The following is a 19,334-nucleotide window of genomic DNA, read 5'->3' as shown; positions in this document are numbered from 1 at the left end:
AGTCACTCTCCAGCTCTCCTGGAGCCCCTTTAGGCACTGGAAGGGGCTCCAAGGTCTCCCCAGAGCCTTTTAGCAGCTTTTCCAGTACCCAAAGGGGTTGGCACCTTCTCACCATCATTGTGGCCAAGGGGCTGCAGGAGGAGGCAGCAGGAGGAGGCCGTGCTGGTGCTGTCTGAGCAGGGAGGTGCTGTCCTTCCACCTCACCACCCAAAACATCCCATGCTCTCCCTGCAGCAGCAGTAGCTCAGGAGCCAGCAGCCAACATCTGGATTTCTCCATTTGCCGTGTCTTGGGCTCGCTATTCTCAAGCCCTGGGTGTCCCTGACCTCAGGGTGCAGGTTTCCCTGCTCTCAGCATCTGGCTCTCCCTGCACCCAACACGTTGCTCTTCCCATTCCCAGCATCTGGGTTTCCCTCTCTGGAGCTGGGCAGGCCCAGGGGCTTTACATCCTGCCTGGAGGACCTCACACTTCACTGTTTCAGTTTCTAAGTGGCCAAGGCAGAATGTCACAAGAAGGGGAAGAGAAAGGAGAAGAAAAAGCTGCCTGCAGCCCCCAGGATGGCTATCTGGGGGGATTTTAGGGAAGGAGGATGATAGGTCTGAGACCAGAACAACAGCAGTAGAGTCCCTGACACTGACCTCCCCATTGAACAAGCCTTGACCCACTCCAGAAAAAGCCAACACCACCCTGCCTGCTCCAGCATCCTGAAATCCTGCACCTATAACCCACTTCCTAGGCTCCCTTTGCCTTCGAGGGTCACTCACTGACACAAAAATTCAAGTTTTTTCATGTTTTTTTCAAGTTTTCTTGAAACCAAAACAGGTGAGAAGTACTGCAAACCCTCTGCTCCTTGGTCTGTAATTCAAGCAGGGTTTTTTGAGCTGCTCACAACTAGGATGTTCTAGTTCCCCAGCAGAGCAAATTTCAACCACCAGATGTGAGTTTATCAGCACAGCCTCAACTTCTCCAACATTTTTTTTAAATACTGTGGCCTTTCTGGTGGCCCACAGCTGGGATTTCCAGCTGGGAAAACACCAGCCATGGAGACAGCCCAGTTGTGAGCTGGAGCCTGTCCTGCCCTCCCCTGGTGCTGCCAGCACTCACACTGCCAGAAGGACCATGACATGTGGCATTCCTTTAAATCCCCAGCTTGGGGGAGGTCAGGGATTTTTTTTGAGGCTCTCAGCTTCTAATTTCAAAGTCTCTGCTCTTCACAGTCATGGAGCCACAGTAGCTCAAGTAATGTCTGGACAGAGGGATATTGAATTCAGCCTTTCCTGGCTCCTGATGGGAATGTTCGGGTTTTCTCTTTCTCTTGTGCTAATGCTGAGGATGAGGAGGTGAAACACATCTCAAAGAGCTGCCCTGAACCCAGGTACCTCCTCAGCCAAAACCAGGGATCGGGAGAAGCAGGGAAGTCCCTGCAGGTAATGGACATGGATGTGAGCAGGAGAGCAAAGGACACAGGGCTCCAACTGCACTCTCACCCTGGGAGGAGTGAATGAACCTCCCAGGATATCCTGGAAGAGCTGATCTCGTGGGCTGTCCCCAGACCATGGCAGCAGCCTCATCCTCTGTGTGTCCCATGGAAGAACCTCTCCAGCTTCTCTTCAACCCTCTTCAATCTACCTTTGCTCAAAGGTGCCTCCCCTGCCCCCAGAAGTGTTTAACTCCATGAGAATGAGACCAACTCCCAATCCAGGGGTATTTTGGGAGATATGCAGAAGCTTTGCTGCTGGCAGTGGGCTCCCTGTGCTGGAAGGAACATCCCTCCCTCCCCACAGCAGATGAATTGCAGGGAAACAGCACCTACATCCCCCAGGGAAACATCAACCTTTCTGAAGTAGGAAGGAAAATATTACAGTTACAATATTACAATTCCAGGTCTTAGCATGGGACAAACTGTGCCCAGATCCATCAGATCAGAACAGTGAAACGCTCCCCAGCCGTTGATGGTGAGCACCTCGGGATCCAAAACGTGACCACTGAGAACCAAGGAAGGTCATGGCTACAGGGAACAGCATCTAACACACAGCACGGGGCTGAGGGGAAGAAAATAAAGCCAGAAATGCAAAGCAGAACTACCAAAACTTGAGAAAATCTTCAGGGGAGTCATTTTGGAAGTGGTCACTAGGAGCATCCCCAGAGCAGCTCTGCTCCTCACCGTCCTGAGCCACGGTGGCTCTGCGGGGCCAGAGAGAGCCCAGGGCTCACTGCACAGCCCCTGCTTCATTACTGCACCATGAATAATTGATACAGAGCAATTAGTGTAACAGCAAAAGCGGTGCGGGTGTAGAAACCCAAACAGCAGGACCTGACAGCGCCTGGGGCAGGGCAGCAGGGAGGGATGTGCGGCTCCGATGGGAGACCACCCCAAAAACCCTGGGCTTGAGCTGCCTCAGAGCCCTGGCATGCAAAGGCCTCCCCGAGGGAGGAACGACCCCGTGCCAGCAGCCTGCACCGACCCCACTCCCAGCCCTCCATCCCCAGCGGGTCGCCGTGCACGGGGCTCTGCCCGGGGCATCGCCCACCCCCGGCGCTGCTCTGAGCCCCTCCCGGAGCCGCTCCCTCCCCCAAACGCGGTGGGAAGCAGGAGTAGACGCTTAGGCGAGGGCAGCAGCCCGGCAGGACGCGGGGGAGGGAGCCCCGTCCGCAGGTGAACCTCGCACCCCGCAGTTCGGTGTAAGCCCCGCGGAGGGGCTCAGCCAACAGCCCGGGGCCAGCCCTCCCCACGCCGAGTTACCAGAGCCCTGAGACCACCCCAGCACCGGCTGCCGGCCCCGAACCACAGCTGGCCCAGCAGTCCCAGCTCCAAACCTCAACCCATCCCCTGCCCGGTGCCCTCCATCCCCGCCGAGGCTCCGAGCACATGGCTCCGATTTCAGGGGTAAGGGCTGGATTTGCTGGTCAGTCCCCAGTGCCAGGGCACAGAGGGTATTCAAAGGGCTGTCAAAGTCCCGGAGCAGAAAGCCCACATTGCCAGCACATTGCAATGCTGATCCCACAGCAAGAGCCAGACGATGCCAACGGCACAGCCCAAATTTGAACAGGAACCTCAAAAAGTCCCCGTTGCTACAAAGGCACCTTCGCTCCCACTAGATGCTCATTCCCCACCCTTCAAGCCCAGCCCGGCAGCAAACGACCTGGGCAGGAGCCACAGGTTCCCCAGGAGAGAGCAGGGACCAGCCCAGCTCAGGGGGAACAGCGCAGGGAGCAGAGCAGACGCCTCGGATCTACAAGGACATCAGCGCTCCCGACGCCGCTTCCTCAACCTGTGCGCAGATCCTGCCCAGCAAAGGGTCCAGCCCTCGGGCTGCAGCCTCTGAAAGCAAAACCTACCAAATGCAGGCTCTCAGTTGCATCCCAGCAGCGCGGGCCAAGCGAGCAGCAGCTCCCCCGGCAGCCCCGGCCCCGCCATGTGCCCGCAGCGCCGGCTCGGTGGATGCTGGACGCAGCGGCTGGCTACATGCCCCCGCGTATTTTAATGTCCGTGTCAAGCAGCGGCTGAAGCCGCCCCAGCCTCTCCCAGACACGGTCCTCGTGCCCCTCGTGCTATTTACGGCTTCTGCCAGCACTCCCTGGATAATAATTACTGTGATGGGCGTGGACGGGACCAGGCTCTGCCTCGGGGAAGAGCCATACATCACCCCGAGAGCTGTCACAGCTCCCCTGCTCCTGCCCTGTGCCCCCGAGCGACACCGAGCGCAGATCGGTCCCGGTGCTTCTGCTCAATGAAACTCTGCTGCAAGTTCGCAGGTGGTTTTTTTCCCAAACCGATTTCTGTGGCAAAGGGACGGCTCTGAAGCAGGAGATGCTCTGCAGTGGGGCGCTCTGCCCCCTGCACCACAACCCCTGTGAGCAGCTCGGCCCTGATGGGCATCGTGAAGGGAAGGAAAAAATGGCGGTGGTGTTGGTCTTCCATCAGGGGGACAGGCCCCCCCGCCCCGATCATCTGCCCCTCCTCTTCTCCCACCAGAGCCAGTGCCCTCTCATGACACCCACACACACCGGGCTGGGGACCCAACTGCCTTCCCTGGGCATTTCTCCTCCTGGGATCACACTTTATTGACCAAGACAAGCAAGTTGTCCTGATGGCTACAGGGAGAGAGTGCAGCGAGGGGTGTGCAGTGAGGGGTGTGCACAGTGAGGGGTGTGCAGTGAGGGGTGTGCACAGTGAGGGGTGTGCACAGTGAGGAGGTGTGCGTGAAGGGGTGTGCACCAGTTGAGGGGTTGGTTGCACGTGAGGGTGTGCACAGTGGGGGTGATGCAGTGAGGGTGTGCACAGGTGAGGAGTGGTGCAGTGAGGGTGTGCACAGGGGAAGGGGTGTGCACAGTGAGGGGTGTGCACAGTGAGGGGTGTGCACAGTGAGGGGTGTGCAGTGAGGGGTGTGCACAGGGAGGGGTGTGCACAGGGAGGGGTGTGCAATGAGGGGTGTGCAGTGAGGTGTCTGCACAGTGAGGGGTGTGCACAGTGAGGGGTGTGCACAGCCACTCTCACAGAGGAGCTGGTGGTTATCTGCCCCACGGCCACCGTTCACTGATGGGTCCTCACTGCCACAGTGACAAGCTGTGCTTCAGCCCTCCTCCAGCACAGACTTGGGGCACACACGTATCTCCCTGCTCCCAGCCAGCTGCAGCCTCCTGAATGCTCCTGGGATGGAGCAGAGGAAATGTGCCTCCTTTTCCTCATAGCTACAGTGGCACAGGAAAGGTAGAGGCTGCTGTCACTGGATACAGAGCTGAGCTCAGCTATGCAATGTCACCATAGACAGCAGAGACATGACATGGCCACCCCAGGGTTGTGCTCAGCACCTATCCTGCCTGCACTGGAGAAGGGAGCTGGGCCTGCTGAGGTTTGTGCCTGACTGTTCCCTGAGGCCACCTGGCTGGCTGCAGGTCTGTGGGACACAGGATGTCACCACACTGTGGGTGCCCAGCTGTCCCTGAGACTCAGAGCACCCCCAGCCTGGGGTTCCCTGGTCCCTCTCAGTCAGGAGTGAAGCAGCCACCACTCAAACCTGCCCAGAGTCACCACACTGTGTCCATCATGGTGACACAGCTCCCAGGCTGGGCACCAGCTCCTGCCTGCAGCCTCATCGACCCGGGCACCCTGCGCCGCAGGGCGAGCGCGGTGGGACCGGAGATGGTGAGATGATGTCTGGGCCATAAATATCCCTGGCAGCAAAAAAGCAGAGGGGTGGGGAAGGGGCAGGAGGCAGCAGATCCTGCCATTGGCATTCAGCCCACACCCTCAGCATCCTTTCCCTGCCGTGGTGACTCGGTGCTGCTCAGCCAGGGAATCTTCCCACAGCGCAGTCAGCAGGGGCAGAGCATTGTCCCCTGGGCAGGGTGAGGGAGGTGACAGCTGGAGCATGAGATGATGCATTCAACCACTGCAGAGCCACTGGGAAGGACTCATCCCAACACCACTTACACAGGACCACGAGGTTGGCGCTGGAAGCTGTTCCTGCTGCCAGCAGAGATCGCTGGAAGGAAACATCCACTGAGAGGAGGGGACCTGGCAGAGCAGCTCTGCTGCAACTGGCTCCAAGAGGGCCAGAGCCACACATAGGACAGAGGAATCCCAAATGGCACCAAAACCAATACTGGTGGCTCCGAAGCCACACAGAGCCCTCCTGCAATGGTGCTGGCAAGCCTTGCCCTGCTGCTCCATCAGGAAGGTGCTCATTGCAGGACAGGACACCACGACTCACAGAAGGCCAGAGGATGCCCTGGGGGCAGGAGGAACCTGTGCCTTCCAGTTCCACACCACTCTGGGCATCACCACCCAAAACCCCCTGGCATTTCGAATAGATCCTTTGACTTTGCAAAGATATCAGGGCTTGAGTAACTTTTGCAAGGAGTAACTTGCACTTTACACCCCAGTCTGCCCAACCACACGCTCACAGCCCCCCACCAGGCTGGAAGGGAAGAGCAGGGGCAGCTCCTCCAAAGAGGAGTTGGTGGGCACAAGAGAGGAGTGCTCAGCCAGCAGCACTGCGCCAAAGCACTTCCAGTACCTTCATTAAATCACAGCAGCGCTGGCTCAAAGCACTTAGTCTGTGCCTTTGACCACCCCGTGCAAATGATCTCACACAGCTCAGCCCCCCCGGCTGTCGGCGCCGCTCCTGCCGGCGCTGCCCCCCTCCCCAGCCCTTCTGGGGATTCACAGGAACAGACCTTCCAGGGTTTCAAAATGCCTCTGACCACGATGGGAGTGTTGGCGGCTGCTCGTGTCCCCGCTGACCCCCCGAGCCCTCCTGCTCAGGGAGGGTGCGGGATCACTGGTGCCGCTGGCTGCAGCTGGGAGAACATCTCCCGGAGAAACAGGAGCCGCTGTTTGCCGGAGGGGAGGAGGGGTCTGCCCTCCTGATGGCTCCGGAGCCCAGCTAAGCAAACAAACAAATGAAGCGGGAGCTGTGGCTCTCGGGTGGCCCATCTGCTCCCCACCCCATCACTCCCGGCACACGCTCGGCTGCCGCAGGGACCGGGAGCCAGCGGCTCTGGGGCCGAGGGAGTGGCTCCCCTGGGCTGGGAGCCCCCAGCACCTCCAGGCCACCAGGGTCAGCACCCAGAGCTGGCAGGGCTGGACAGTGAGAGCACAGGAGCCAGGATTTGGTGATGGGGAGGCGATCAACAGAGCAGTACCCCAGCCCAGCATCCCAGCCCAGCATCCCAGCCCAGCATCCCACCCTGCCTCACAGGAGTGGCCAGGCACATCCCAGCCCCCTGGGGCTTTGGGCTGCGTCCTTGTGCTCAGGGCTGGAAGCAACTGATGTGCAACTGCTCAGCCTGGAGAAGAGAAGGCTCTGGGGAGACCTCAGAGCTCCTTCCAGCACATAGAGGAGCTCCAAGAGAGATGGAGAGGGACTTTGGACAAAGGCCTGGAGTGACAGGACAAGGGGGAATGGCCTTAAGCTGAAGGAAAGCAGGTTTAGATCAGATACTAGGAAGGAATTGTTCCCTGTGAGGGTGGGGAGGCCCTGGCCCAGGTTGCCCAGAGAAGCTGTGGCTGCCCCATCCCTGGAAGTGTCCAAGGCCAGGTTGGATGGGGCTTGGAGCAACTTGGGATAAGTGGAAGGTGTCCCTGCCCAGGGAGGGAGGATCTTTAAGATCCATTCTGACTCCAATCAGTCTGGGATTCTATGCAAGAAGGGAATGATGAGGTGGAAGATCAGCCCCGGGACCCTTCAGTTTTGGGGGTCACCTGCACTGTGGGGCATAAACAGGCTACTGTAGAGGGAGGGTCCTTAAATTCATGAAGGACAGATGGGCTTTGAAGCCTCACAGGGAGCTGTAACATCACCCCACCCCTCCCAGCCTTCTGTGCCCTGGTAGCATGTGGGGGTTGTTCCCATGAAAGAGGGCTACAAACGAGCAAGAATGTGGCTCATTGATTGATCTGGGGTACCTCAAACTGCATCTACTTCTGTCGTGTTTGCAGCTGTGTCACACCCACTGCTACCTCTGCAACTCCTGTCCCCGCTTAATTAAAGTCAGCACATTGTCCTTCCCTTGGCCTGCCAGGTGCTGAGGGTGAGATCCATGTGCCAACTGTGCATCGAGGTTGTCACCATGGATTCAAGGATTCTCTTTGTGCAGGGGGTCTCTGGCAGGGACAGTTTCCTCCAGATATTTCAGTGGACAGAGTTGAGCTGGAGTCTGACTCACAGAGGAAGAGCATTTCTGGTCCCACAGCCTCCCAAATTCATGGCATTACTGGAGCAGCCTTTGACTGTCCTTGGTACTGAGTTTTTCCAGCCCAGGGCAAGAGCTGGGCTGTGTTTTGGTTTATTTTTGTGACCTGGCTATAAGTCTTGCCATCTCATGCTTAAACTCTTATGGGGGCAGAATCAACCTGAAGGTTTTCTCCCTTATTTGAGCACCCTGACAGCACAAATGAGGTGCTGGGACAGGACAGGGGGCTGGTTGACCCTCCAGGTGCTGCTGTGACATGCCCAGCCCTGCTCAATCTCTGGTGTTGGCACCATGGAAGGAAAGCAGGCTCTGGTGAAGATCCAGGTTTCCTGCACCTTTGGCCATGTGCAGCAGGTGAACCCCCTGGAGCAGAGCTGGCACAGACAGGGCAGCAGGTTTCCAGCCCCAAATGGAAAGACTTTGGGCCAAAAATAAAATAGGAAGGTACAAAATCCTCCCCTCCTTCCCCATCAAACAGCCAGTCAGTCACACTGGCTACACTGAACTGAGTGGAGCACCCTGCTCAGAGAGAGGGACATTCACCCCACCTGTCCCCAACCTCATCACAAGCACCTTGTCCCCAAGGGTTTGTCACAGCCACCCCCATGGCAGTAGCCCCTGCTGTGCCTGCTCAGGTGTGTACATGGCCACCATCCAAAGGAAGGTCTGGAGTGTGTGGAAAATGGGTGTTACTGGAGCAGGGAGGTGCCAGGGAACAGGGGCTGCAGAGGGACACGGGGGCAGAGCGGGATGGGGCACACGGGGGTGCTCAGGGCGAGGCAGAGGAGGCAGGGCACGGGACAGGAGAGGGGTCACTGCCCCTGGACAGTCCCCAGGTGCAGGTGCCGGGGGCACGGCGCCCCCTGCCCGCCCCTTCGCCGGGCCCCCTGCTTTCATCACCCCCGATTACACCGAGTTTGCTTAATTGCTGAAGCTCATTTTACTTCGCTTGATCAAGCACGTTGATAATAAGTGAGAGGAACGCCTGCCCTTCGGAGACAGAGGCACGCGCAGCCAGGGGCCGGCCGGTCCCCCCCGGCCGCGCATCCCACCGGCGGCTCATTCCCAGCACCGGAGCCAGCGCTGCCAGGAAGGGCCGGGGCACGGGGTCGGTCCACGCCTGCTCACACCGTCAGCAGCCACGGGAGAGGGACGGCAGCCGGGCTTTGGAAAGTGCTGAGCATCCACCACCTCCCTCGGGAAACAAAGGGAGCACCCGTCCTGGACTCCCAAAGTCCACACCACCGAGTGTCCGTAATTATTTAGCTTAAGGATAATCTGCATCTCTCAGACACAGCCAGCCATCATCTCCGAGGTAATCTCAGGTCACGGAGTCAGAAGGAAGAGTAATCAGCCGTTCTGAGTGTGGAAGACACAAAGAAACAAGCAGTGAGAATCAGCTGGTGGCAGCAGGTCCGTTACATGCAGGGGGTCCTGCCACTAAACCTTTTCCCTCGCAGCTGGAGCAGCTCCAGCCCCTGTGCCTTGCCCTTGCCCCTGCCCTGCAGTTTGCCCGCTCTTCAGTCATGTTAATGCAGTCTGGGCTAGGAGCAGGCCCAGTGCAGGGATGGAGGGTGAACCAGACAGTCATCACCCGGCCCACGGAGGCCGCCTCACTAACTCAGTTAATGCAGAAAGCTGCTCTGCCATAATCACATTGCCATGGCTGTGGTTCCTCACAGCCCCAGCCCAGCTCCAGGCTCCACACATCCACGTTTGGGAACATTTCTTGCCGAGCTGTGTCACCCTGGGAATGTATTTTCCAGGTGCTTGCTCAGCACAGGCACAGGACAGGGAGCAGCCTCCTGAGGCAGACACAGACCTGAGGGTGAGAGGGGGGAAGGCCCTGCTGATGGATAAAAGATCCACAGAACAACTCCTGGGACCTGCTGTCACTGACAGGATGGGGTTGCAGCTCAGGGAAATTCACTCAAGTCTTACAGTGGCAGCAGAGAAGCCACTGGAACCCCACTTCCACCACATGTTCTGGACACCAGGGACAGAGAGTCAGACCTCACTGACAACCACAGTTATCCCCAGAGCTCCTCTGCACTGACTCTGGCAGGAAAAGCCCAGTGGGAACATGGCTGTATCCCTCATGGCTTTCTCCTCCTACATCTCCAGAAGTGGATGTTACATGCACCATGTGCTTGTGCCTCCCAGAAACTGGCCAGCTCTGCTCCAAAACCAGCTGCTCTGAAAGCAGCAGTGCCAACACAGACCCCATAACAGGGATCATCCTCCAGGCTTGACACCATCCTCCCAGGAGACACTGCCAGAGGCACTGACAGCTCTGCAGAGCCATGTCCCTGAGCCACAGGGACCTTCCTGTGCAGCCCTACCCAGGCATGGCTGAGGGGGGAATTGAAAAACAAGAGGTACCATCTCAAAGCCCAAAATTAATCTGATTTCTGAGCAGGTTGAAGCGAGAGTTGTTCCCAACTCACACACTGGTGTGGCAGCTACAGGGGCTCCTGAGGAGCTGCTGTCTGCTCAGACAGTGTCCCTTTCTCTGGCTCCAGTGCACAGCTGGCACATGGCACATCTCTGCCTGGCACAGGGGCTGTGCCAGCCCTTTGCTCACATCGCACAGCACAGCCCACATCCCCTCGGCCACAGTGAGACGAGCTGCCCCTTGCTGAGCTGGAGCAGTTTTGAAGGCTTTGCAAATCAGATTCCTGTCAAGGCTGATGTTTCCAGCTTAATTTGTCTGTTCACAGAGCACAGACACTGGGTTTTTCCCCTAAATAGCCCCAGTATCAAATGACTTGTAAGCAAACGGACGGATCAGTTGCAAGAAGAAACCGATTATCCCAGTTCCTGCCTCCCGCTGGACTGGCACCCCCTGAGCGGTCTGCCCTTACAAACCAGCTGGGGTGCAGCCTGGGCACAGCCTCAGCTGCAGCTCAGGCTCCTACCCTGTGTGCTCACCCTGCTCTGACAACCTTTATTGTCTCCTCAGGAGCTGCAGCCCCATGCAGGGCCGCTCTTCCTTCCTCACGCTGCTCCTTCCTGCATTTCACATCAGATTTGCTTTAAAATTGCCTCCTGAGCACTTTGCACCTTGCTGGGATGGGATTTGGTGCTATGAACTCAGTTAAGTGCCTGGTGGTTGCTCTCATGCTCCTTTTCTCCCTCCTGGCCATGGACCCCACCAGTGGGATTTCCATCAGCTTTGGCAAGTTAAGATAAAATCCCTTTGTCACAGCATTGAAAGGCCCACCCTGGCTCTCCACAGCACCCAAGGAACACCCGCTTGCCTACTGAGGCACAGAAAAGCCTTGAAAAGGCTTGTGATGTCTTCTAGAGTATTTTTTCACCTGTCCAGCAGCCAGGCTCCTACAATTCAGGGAGCAGACACTCCAGAGCTTTGCTCTGAGCCACAGCCTCCCACCCTGCCATGAACAGAGTCTGGGATGGGGAGGGCAAACAGCACCATCACCTGAAAGCCCAAACGGTCCCAGAACACCTGTGATGATGGAGAGCCAGCAGGATGCCCCTTTTAGGATGTCTTTAAGATGCTCAGGTCGGAACATGTCCCTGCACATGATCCCCCTGGATCGCACACAGCCGAGCACAGAGCCAGGCCAAGGCCCCAAGAGCAGCCCCATCACATGGTGCCCCCCATGCCAAGCCAACAGGGCCCCCCTGCCCGGGCACGGTGCTGTGCCAGCGGGATGCAGCACAGGAAAGGAGGAGCGGAGCAGAGCCGTGTCAGTCTGAATCAGCCGCCCGGGGCCGTTGGCGGTGCGGGAGCTTTGGCTGGTAACGCTGTTCTCAGGCCCTGGGAGCTGTTGCTATTTTAGTCCTCCTGAAACGTGCAGGAAAAGGAATCCGGAGGCTCTGTCTCCTGCGGAGATGTTTGTGCTGACCCAGTTTGGAGGCTGCAGAGCAAAAGCCACGTCACCCTGCCCCCGGCTCCTGCTGCGCCCGCGGGCACCGAGAGCGAGTCACCTCCCGAGTCACCTCCTTAGGGCCACCCAGCCCACGCTGCACCCACACCATGACGTGGGGCAGGGGCTGCTCCTCCACCACACACCAGCCAAGGCAGGGATCCGGGGGTTTTACCCCCATCTGCCTCACCCAGAGCTCTTCAAACACTCAGCACAGTGTGTTTCTCTTCTGTCAGAGCAACGGGTCACCCACCAGCAATCCAAACCCAACCCCCAGGGGTGGAGATGACTCCAGCAGAGGTTGTCCCTGTCCCAGAGCTCCATGGTGGCAGCCTCAGCCCCAAAGCCAGGCAGACAGGGGTGTTAAGGACAGCCATGCAGGGCAGGCGTGCCTGACAGTGCTTCAAACCCCTCCAACACACATCCATCTGTCAGAGCTGCTGAGACAGCGCTCTCGAGCCAGGCTGAAGCTCTTCAGTGTGGGAAAAGTGCTGAGGCTGCCTTGCTAGGTACAAAAAACAGCACCTACCAAATGACCTCTGTGCTTTGGGGCCACCTGTGGGATCCAGATCAAACACCTGAGCCCGTCCGAGGGCACAGAACGGGCAAATCTCCACACTGCTACTCCCATGACCTCGGCCTTTAATCAGGGCCCAGAGATCACAGTTTGAGCCTCTCCCTCTGCTCCCAGTCCTGCCCCAGAGCCGAGCTCTGGGGGAAGGCTGGACGCTGGGCTGCACGGGCTCAGCTGTGCAAATAGAGATGCTGGGAGGTGTCAGCCCAGCCCGGCCCAGCCCCAGCCAGAGGATGCAAATGCAGTAACTGCTCCCCCGAGCAGGGCAGGAAGCTGCAGACACAGCAGCTCCTGAACACAAACTCACTCCTCACCTGGCAAACAAACAGCCTCCAGCAGTGCCCTCCTGGCTGGAGCCCCACCAGAGCAGAGCCCCCGCGCAGGCCGAGCCCCGGGCTCCGAGCAGGTTTCCCAGCTCCCGCCCGGCTCTCTTACCTTGCTCTCCGTAGGAGCTGATGCCGGATGTTGCTGCTTGGTGATGTTCTCAGCCAGACACCAGCAGATCCTCTTCTTCTGCTCCTGGGAGTAAGCCTCCAAACTTAATAAGCACTCCGACTTCTGACGTAAAGGAAACACAGGCAGGGAGAAGGTCATTAGCTGTGTGTCGCAGGCCCTGGCTGTGTTTGCAAACTCCTTGCTCCCCACACAGCACATCAGAGGAGCGTGGGTCTAACAGGAGAGCTCACACCGTGTCCTGTGCTCCAGGCAGAGAGAGCAAAAGAGAGGGAAATCAGCTCCCAGTGGCATCTCCTCCAGAGAGAGGGAGAAGGGCTGGGTGGTGCAGGGGAGCTGACCCTGCTTCAGGGCAGGAGTGCAGTGGTACAGCACGGGCACAGCACCAGCAGCTCTGCACCCTGTGCCACCTGAGTGTCTATTAAGCTAATTTAGAGAGTGGAAATTGCTCTTTGCCATATGCAAACACAAATGAGGCACCGGAGCATGAACTGATGAGAACAAGAGCCTTCGGGCTGGGTGGGGCAGGGAGGAAAGACTGAGCTCAGGGAGGCTCCAGAGCAGCCTCCCCATCCTGCTCCTCACTTAGTGCACACTTCAGGGTGGATTTGGGGATGAAGATCTGGTCACACACTCTCTGTGAGCAAGGAAGGAATTATGAGAAATGATGGGAGATCATCCCAGCTGAGCCCACCTTCTCTTGTGCCACAGCCCCTTCCCTGCACGTGTCCTTTTTGATACAGGCTTGTTCCTCTTGGACAGGTTTTCTTTGGGCCAAATCTCACTCATTTAAGGAACTTTCTGACCAAGTTCTCTCAGCAGCTGTCTCCCAGCCCTCAAACTGCTTCTCTTTCATGCTAAAAATTAAGCATTAGTAACATCTGCTGTCTGCTGGGATTTTGCAGGTTTTGCTTTAGGAAGGGTCCAGAAATGCCCAAGGCTGGATCTTCTCCTTCTATGGCCAGATGGGAAAAGAAAAAAAAAAAAAAACCAAAACCAAAAGCAGGACTTTAGGACAGACTGCAAAGAAAGAAAAAAGTGTCTTTCACTAAGGGGCATGAAAAAGGCCTTTTCTTTCCCCCTAGAATTTCCTTCCAGAAGGGCAGGTCCCCAGTAACCTGTTTTTTTTTTTCCCAGAAAGGTCTGAGAGAACCTGCAGCTTTGTGACTCCAGAGACACAGCACAGCCAAAAGGGGAAATGCTCTTTAGTCACACCATTTAAATCACTGTTTGCATTGGATGTGAATTCATTCATGTTTAATCCAAAATCCATTCTGAAGTGGTAAATAAACCAAGCTCCCACGCCACCTCCAGGGAAAGGGATCTCTGGTTCAGTCCTTTGCCCCTCCAAGGAGACTTCCATGAAAGACAAGGTTTGGGCTTTCTTAAGTCTGGACATCACCACATCAATTCCTACAGCAGAAACAGGCTTAAACACTGCAAATGCATGAAAATTCCTGAGCACATTCAGAATGAAGAGAGGTTTGGGATTCAGGGACACAGGGCAGTGGGGTCCCACTCACCCCCTAGATCCTGGGTGGCAGTGATGCTCTGAGCAACCCTGGAGTGTCACGGGGCTCCTTCCCATCCCAGATGTCCCAGTCTCTCCCACTCCCATGCCAGCAGTTCCCCAGGCTGCACCACTGTGCTACCCACTCATCCCTAGGAAGGTTCCCAGATGTTCCCACTTTCATAGGAGAGGATGGGTACCCATATGCTGGGATGGAAATCCAGGCTGGCATTTCACAGCACTTGGGGCCAGAACTGAAAGGAAGCAAAAGCTGAGCAGAGCCTAAAATCCATCAGTGGAGCTGCAAGGAGCACAGTGCCCACACTGATGCTGCAACCACTGCACATTCCCAGCCCTGCAGAGCTCCTGTGATTCCCCTGGAGCGAGGCTGAAAGCAATTCCAAGGACATCTCATATCCCCTTGCTGGTGACAGACGGCAGCTCACCTACCCCTGCCCTGCAGCCCCTCTCTGATTCAATTACAGGCCATCTCTTTGATTGAATTTACATCCAGCCATGCTCAGCTCTTGCTGGCTGTTGAGAGCAAAGTGCCCCTTTTCCTCCCTCCCTCCAACTCAGCCAGTTGCAGACTCCCTGCCCCAGCCACCTGGGAATACCACAGCCAGGAGAGGAGATTGCCCTCTGGTCCAAAAGTCAGAGAAAGGCAACTACCCCGGTATGGTGTGCAAGGCTGAGGGGGACATGAACAGCCAAAATTACATTTCTCCAAGCTGGACATATTTTACCATCATTTCTGTGTAGTGAGATCCCAGCCCTTTATTCCCTCACAGTGACATTGAACCTCTCCAACACACTTTTCCCAAGGGAGGAGCTCTGTTTCTCCCTCTTCCACAGAATCATAGAATGGTAAGGAGTTGAAAGGGACCTTAAAGATCATCTCGTTCCAACCCTTCCTGCCAGGGACACCTCCCACTAGACCAGGTTGCTCAAGGCCTTATCCAACACTGCCAGGGTTGGGGCATCCACAGACTCCCTGAGCAACCTGTGCCAGGGCCTCACCATCTTCACAGTAAAAAATGTCCCCCTGATATCTAACCTAAATTTGCCCCCTTTCAATCTGTACTCCTTGTCCCATCCCTACAGTTGTGGTACTGCAGCACATCCACCAACCTGCTCCCCCCAAATAATGTTCAGCTGTGTTGGGGACAGTGGCAGCAGCCCCCAGGGGCTGAGCACCCCCAGCTGCCTCCAGAGCCCAGGCTCCTGCTTGCAAAGTCCTTTGGGATCCAGTCAGATGAAGGACTGGGATGTGGGATAAGCTTGTGTCCACGCTGGGGACCCAGCTGCCCACCCCCAGGGAGCTGGGGCAGGAGGTGGGTGAGCAGGGGCTGTGCCAGGCCCTGCACACGCTGGGAACTGGCCTCCCCACCATTGTTTTCATTCAGGGAGGCTGCCCCGGCCCTGCCAATATTTACAAAGAGAAAACAGGGTTTAATCTCACGGTGCTGGGAAAGGAGGATGCAGATGGCGTGAAGGGGGCGTTTGCCACCAGATACAGAGTGACTGAAGTGGCTGCCAGTGGCTCTGTGCCCGCCTGCCTTCCCCCAGAGCTGGGAAAAACATGTTATTGCAGGTGCTGTGTGAGCCCACGGCTCTGGGGCACCCCCAGCACTCTGCTGTGGGAGAGCAGGGGGAAAACACACACACTGCAGGGAAGGGCCCAGACTGGCCAACACCAGCCCCAAACGGGCCCTGTTACAGCCAGGGGTGAGCTGCAGGAGGAGGTTCCTTTTGCTCCATGGGCACAGCTCACCCCTGGGCTCAGACCCAGCCCCACGGTGCCCAGGAGCAGGAGGAGATGACAGGCAAGGGGTTTGGCCAAGCAGAGCTCCTGGTTACCCAGCAGAACCCCCCAAGGAGGGCCTGTTGGCTCTGCAGTCCATAGATCAGCTGAGGAGCTCCCAGAGAGCAGCACATCAAGGGAGGGGTCCCCAAACTCTGCACACTGAGACCCCACACTGCAGACATGCCCCTCTGTGCAGGACCCAGCACACACCTGGGGGTCTGCATGGCACTGCAAAGCTAAAATGTCCCAGTAACAATGACACAGACTCAGCCTGACACCTCCGGTGCCCTGAGCTGGTGCCCAGCCGAGCCCAGGGCTGTTCTCTCATCACTGTCTCCCCAGCTCTGCCAGCAGACACATTCCTGGGGTGGTCGTGGTCATGGAACCACACACTGGTTGGGGTTGGAAGGGACCTTAAAGCTCATTCCATCCCCTGCCACGGGCAGGGACACCTTCCACTAGAACCTCCATCCAGCCTGGCCTTGGACACTTCCAGGGATGGGGCAGCCACAGTTTCTCTGGGCAACCTCTGTCCTGGGGTAGATGTTCCCCTCAGAGATGAGGGGATGCACTTCAGGTCCTTCCCCCAGGCTCCTCTGCCCCTCAGGTTTAGGGCAGGGTGTTCTGGGGACAGGGCTCCCAGCCCAGCCCTGCCAGGCCCTGGCCTCAAACATTCCCAGTGCTGGTCCGGGGCCAATCCCAGCAGAGATCCCAGAGGGGAAGTACCTCGGAAATGGGCTCCAGACTACAATGGCTTTAAATCACAGAGCAAACCTTCCACTGGCCCTGGGAATATCCTGTGCACAAAACAGGGCAACTGCTGCCTGGTTACTTCATGCCCACAAGCAAGGTCTGATGAGAAAGTTTTGTTTGCTCCCGTGCTGGAGGGTGGGAGGGACCACGGCTCTTCCTGTGGCTTTTGGACTGCTGGGCACACTGGTGGTGCCCAAAGAACAAACACTGGCAGCCACAGCAGGGGCCCACTGAAATCTGGGATGACCAGAAGGTGACAGGATGGCAGGAGAGCTGCAGCAGATGATGTGCAGGGAGCAGGGCAGGGCACAGCAATCCCTGCAGGGCTCCTCCCTGTGGGGCTTGTTTTTGGGAGCACTGCATGATGGCACAGCCTGAAGGGTGCCTGGAGAGGCTGTGGCTGCCCCATCCCTGGAATGTGTCCAAGGCCAGGCTGGACAGGGCTTTGGAGCAACGCGGGCTACGTGGAAGGTGTCCTGCCCATGGCAGGGGGTGGAACGAGAGGAGCTTTAAGGTCCCTCCAACCCCAACCAGTCTCTGATCCTATGATTCTATGCTAAGCCTCCAGGAGGAAAAGCCACCCTGAAGAGCCTTTTCCACCCGCTTTGGAGCAGCCAGTGAGGACACAGGGCTCGGTCTGTTTTCACAGGCCAGCAGATTGTCATGAAGTGGCTCATCAGATAACAGCCTTCCCAGGAATTCCCCAACCCTGAGACAAGCCAGGCAATGAGTTAGTGCTGAAAACACCACTCTGGCAAACAGAGAGCAGGTGTAGCACCTTCCTGCTCTGCAAACACCCTTCCCTCTCAGGGAAGCTGAGCAGCCTCAGTGGCATCAACACCAAGCTTACCCACCCTCTGCCAACACAGCCCCAGAGCTTTCCATCCCTCTTCCCCAGCACAGCCCCATGGACAGCGAGCTCCAGCCTGTGCAGACAGTCCCAGGACCCTCTGAAATCACCTCATGGTGCCTGGACCTTTTTAAAATCTCTCCAGTACTGCAACTGCACCATATCAACTCTTCTTCTTGCCAGCATCTGGGAAATGCGACCCCAGAATTAAAGCTGGAGGGGGGAAAGGAACACATTTGTTGGTTATCTCAAAACTCAGATTCAGGCTGAGCTGTGTAAAGATGCACAAAACCAGGGAGGAAGAGTGTTCCTGCTTATCTGTTCCTCCATCTGGTACAGGAGCACTCCCTGCTCTGCCAGAAGAGAACTGAACTGGGAGCTGGCAATGCCCAGGAGCTGTCCTGTCCCCAGGCTGTGGGTTATTGCAGTCTGGGGCTGGTGTCATTCCACAACATCTAACCCAGGTAAACCCACACAGGCAGAGGAGATGAAGCCCAGGGTCTGCCTGCACAGAGGAGCAGCCTGACCACCAACTCCAGAGCTGTGTGAGCTCAAGCTCCAGGGGTGTTCCTGGAGAGAGCTGACTTGAACCAGGGGAACATTTCAGCTGCAAATGAAATTTGGGGCATATCATGGGGATGCTGGGCAGGGCAGTTCAGGAATGCCTCAGCATTTGGGGTAATCTGGACATGGGTTCATGTCACAACATCCTTCAGAAGGACTTTTCCAAATGTTGCAGACTCTGCACCTGCAGCTTGGGCTTGTCAGCATCCCACAGAAAAATCCAGGGGCTGGGACCTGCCCTCCTTTGGAGGGAGGAAAATGGAAACCTCCATTCAGGAAAGAGTTAAGCTGTTGCTGTGTGAGATGCCAGAGGGATTCAGGGTGAGTGTCCACCTCTCACATGAGCTGGATGACTCAAGGCTTGGGGAACCTCTCCAGCATCCCAGAAATGAGCCAGGGAGGAAGCAAAGGAAATGTCAGAGAGCAGGAAAGGATTTTTCATCTGGTAACATCTCCTGGCCATCACCAGCAGAGTGGTTCAGGAGAGGGAGTCCCTCTTCCCACTGAACAGGACTGGGAACAGGAAGAGGAAGGCAGAGGAACACACTTCATGTTCTCTCACTGTGCTTCCCATTCATGTCAGAAAACTGGTCATCTGGATTGTCTCTCCTCGAAGTCCTATGAGTGATCCCAACCCTTCCAGCCCTGTTTGCAGTGCCCACTCTCCCCCAGCCCAGGGGATCCTTCTCTGCTGCACTAGAAGCCCATCAGATGAATTACAGCCACAAATCTGACAAACACCATCTCTTTTCCCATCATGAATTAGAGTGAATCGAGGTACAATTCCACCAGAGCACACGGCCCATTTCCCAGGCAAAGGTTCATCTCCTCTCCCTTCTCCCTTCCTACAGTTCCTTACTAAACAGCTTTGCCTCAGCTGTTCACTCAGTCATGTAGGTTTGATGGCACCCCCTGCCCAGCCCTTTTGCCTTTTTCCCTCTCAACAAACCACCTGCCTAAGTGCCCTCTAGATCTGCCAAGACAGTGCCCAAAAAAGCTCCTTGTGAACTGTCCTGGTGACTTGTCCATAACAGCCAACTTCAAAATCACCCCGGCGTGTAATCCCTGTCATATCCCAGCCTGTCCCTGAGCCTTGACATCCTCTGTGCCATCAGCAAATCACTTTTCCAGCATTCAGATCTACTGGATGGAGATGGGAACCTGGGTTCTCCCTGCTATTTCCCTTTGGGACAACTCCACATCCCAAAAGGCATTAAATCACAGATTCCCA

The 19,334-nt window shown here is 56.8% G+C and overlaps 1 protein-coding gene across 1 annotated transcript in view; it reads right to left on the bottom strand.

The window, feature by feature from the left end:
- RGS3 (regulator of G protein signaling 3) overlaps nt 1–19,334 on the bottom strand; it is a 66,603-nt gene that overhangs the window by 13,151 nt on the left and 34,118 nt on the right. Inside the window, exon 11 of the mRNA XM_029960615.1 lies at nt 12,602–12,724. Within this exon, the coding sequence (XP_029816475.1) occupies nt 12,602–12,724 (123 nt within the window). The remainder of the gene's footprint in view (nt 1–12,601; nt 12,725–19,334) is intronic.

Source organism: Manacus vitellinus, unplaced genomic scaffold (genome assembly GCF_001715985.3).
Source record: "Manacus vitellinus isolate BGI_N305 unplaced genomic scaffold, ASM171598v3 scaffold_27_pilon, whole genome shotgun sequence".
Lineage (NCBI taxonomy): Eukaryota > Metazoa > Chordata > Aves > Passeriformes > Pipridae > Manacus > Manacus vitellinus.
The sequence above is the reverse complement of the archived record's forward strand: the minus strand, read 5'-3'. Positions and strand labels throughout refer to the sequence as shown.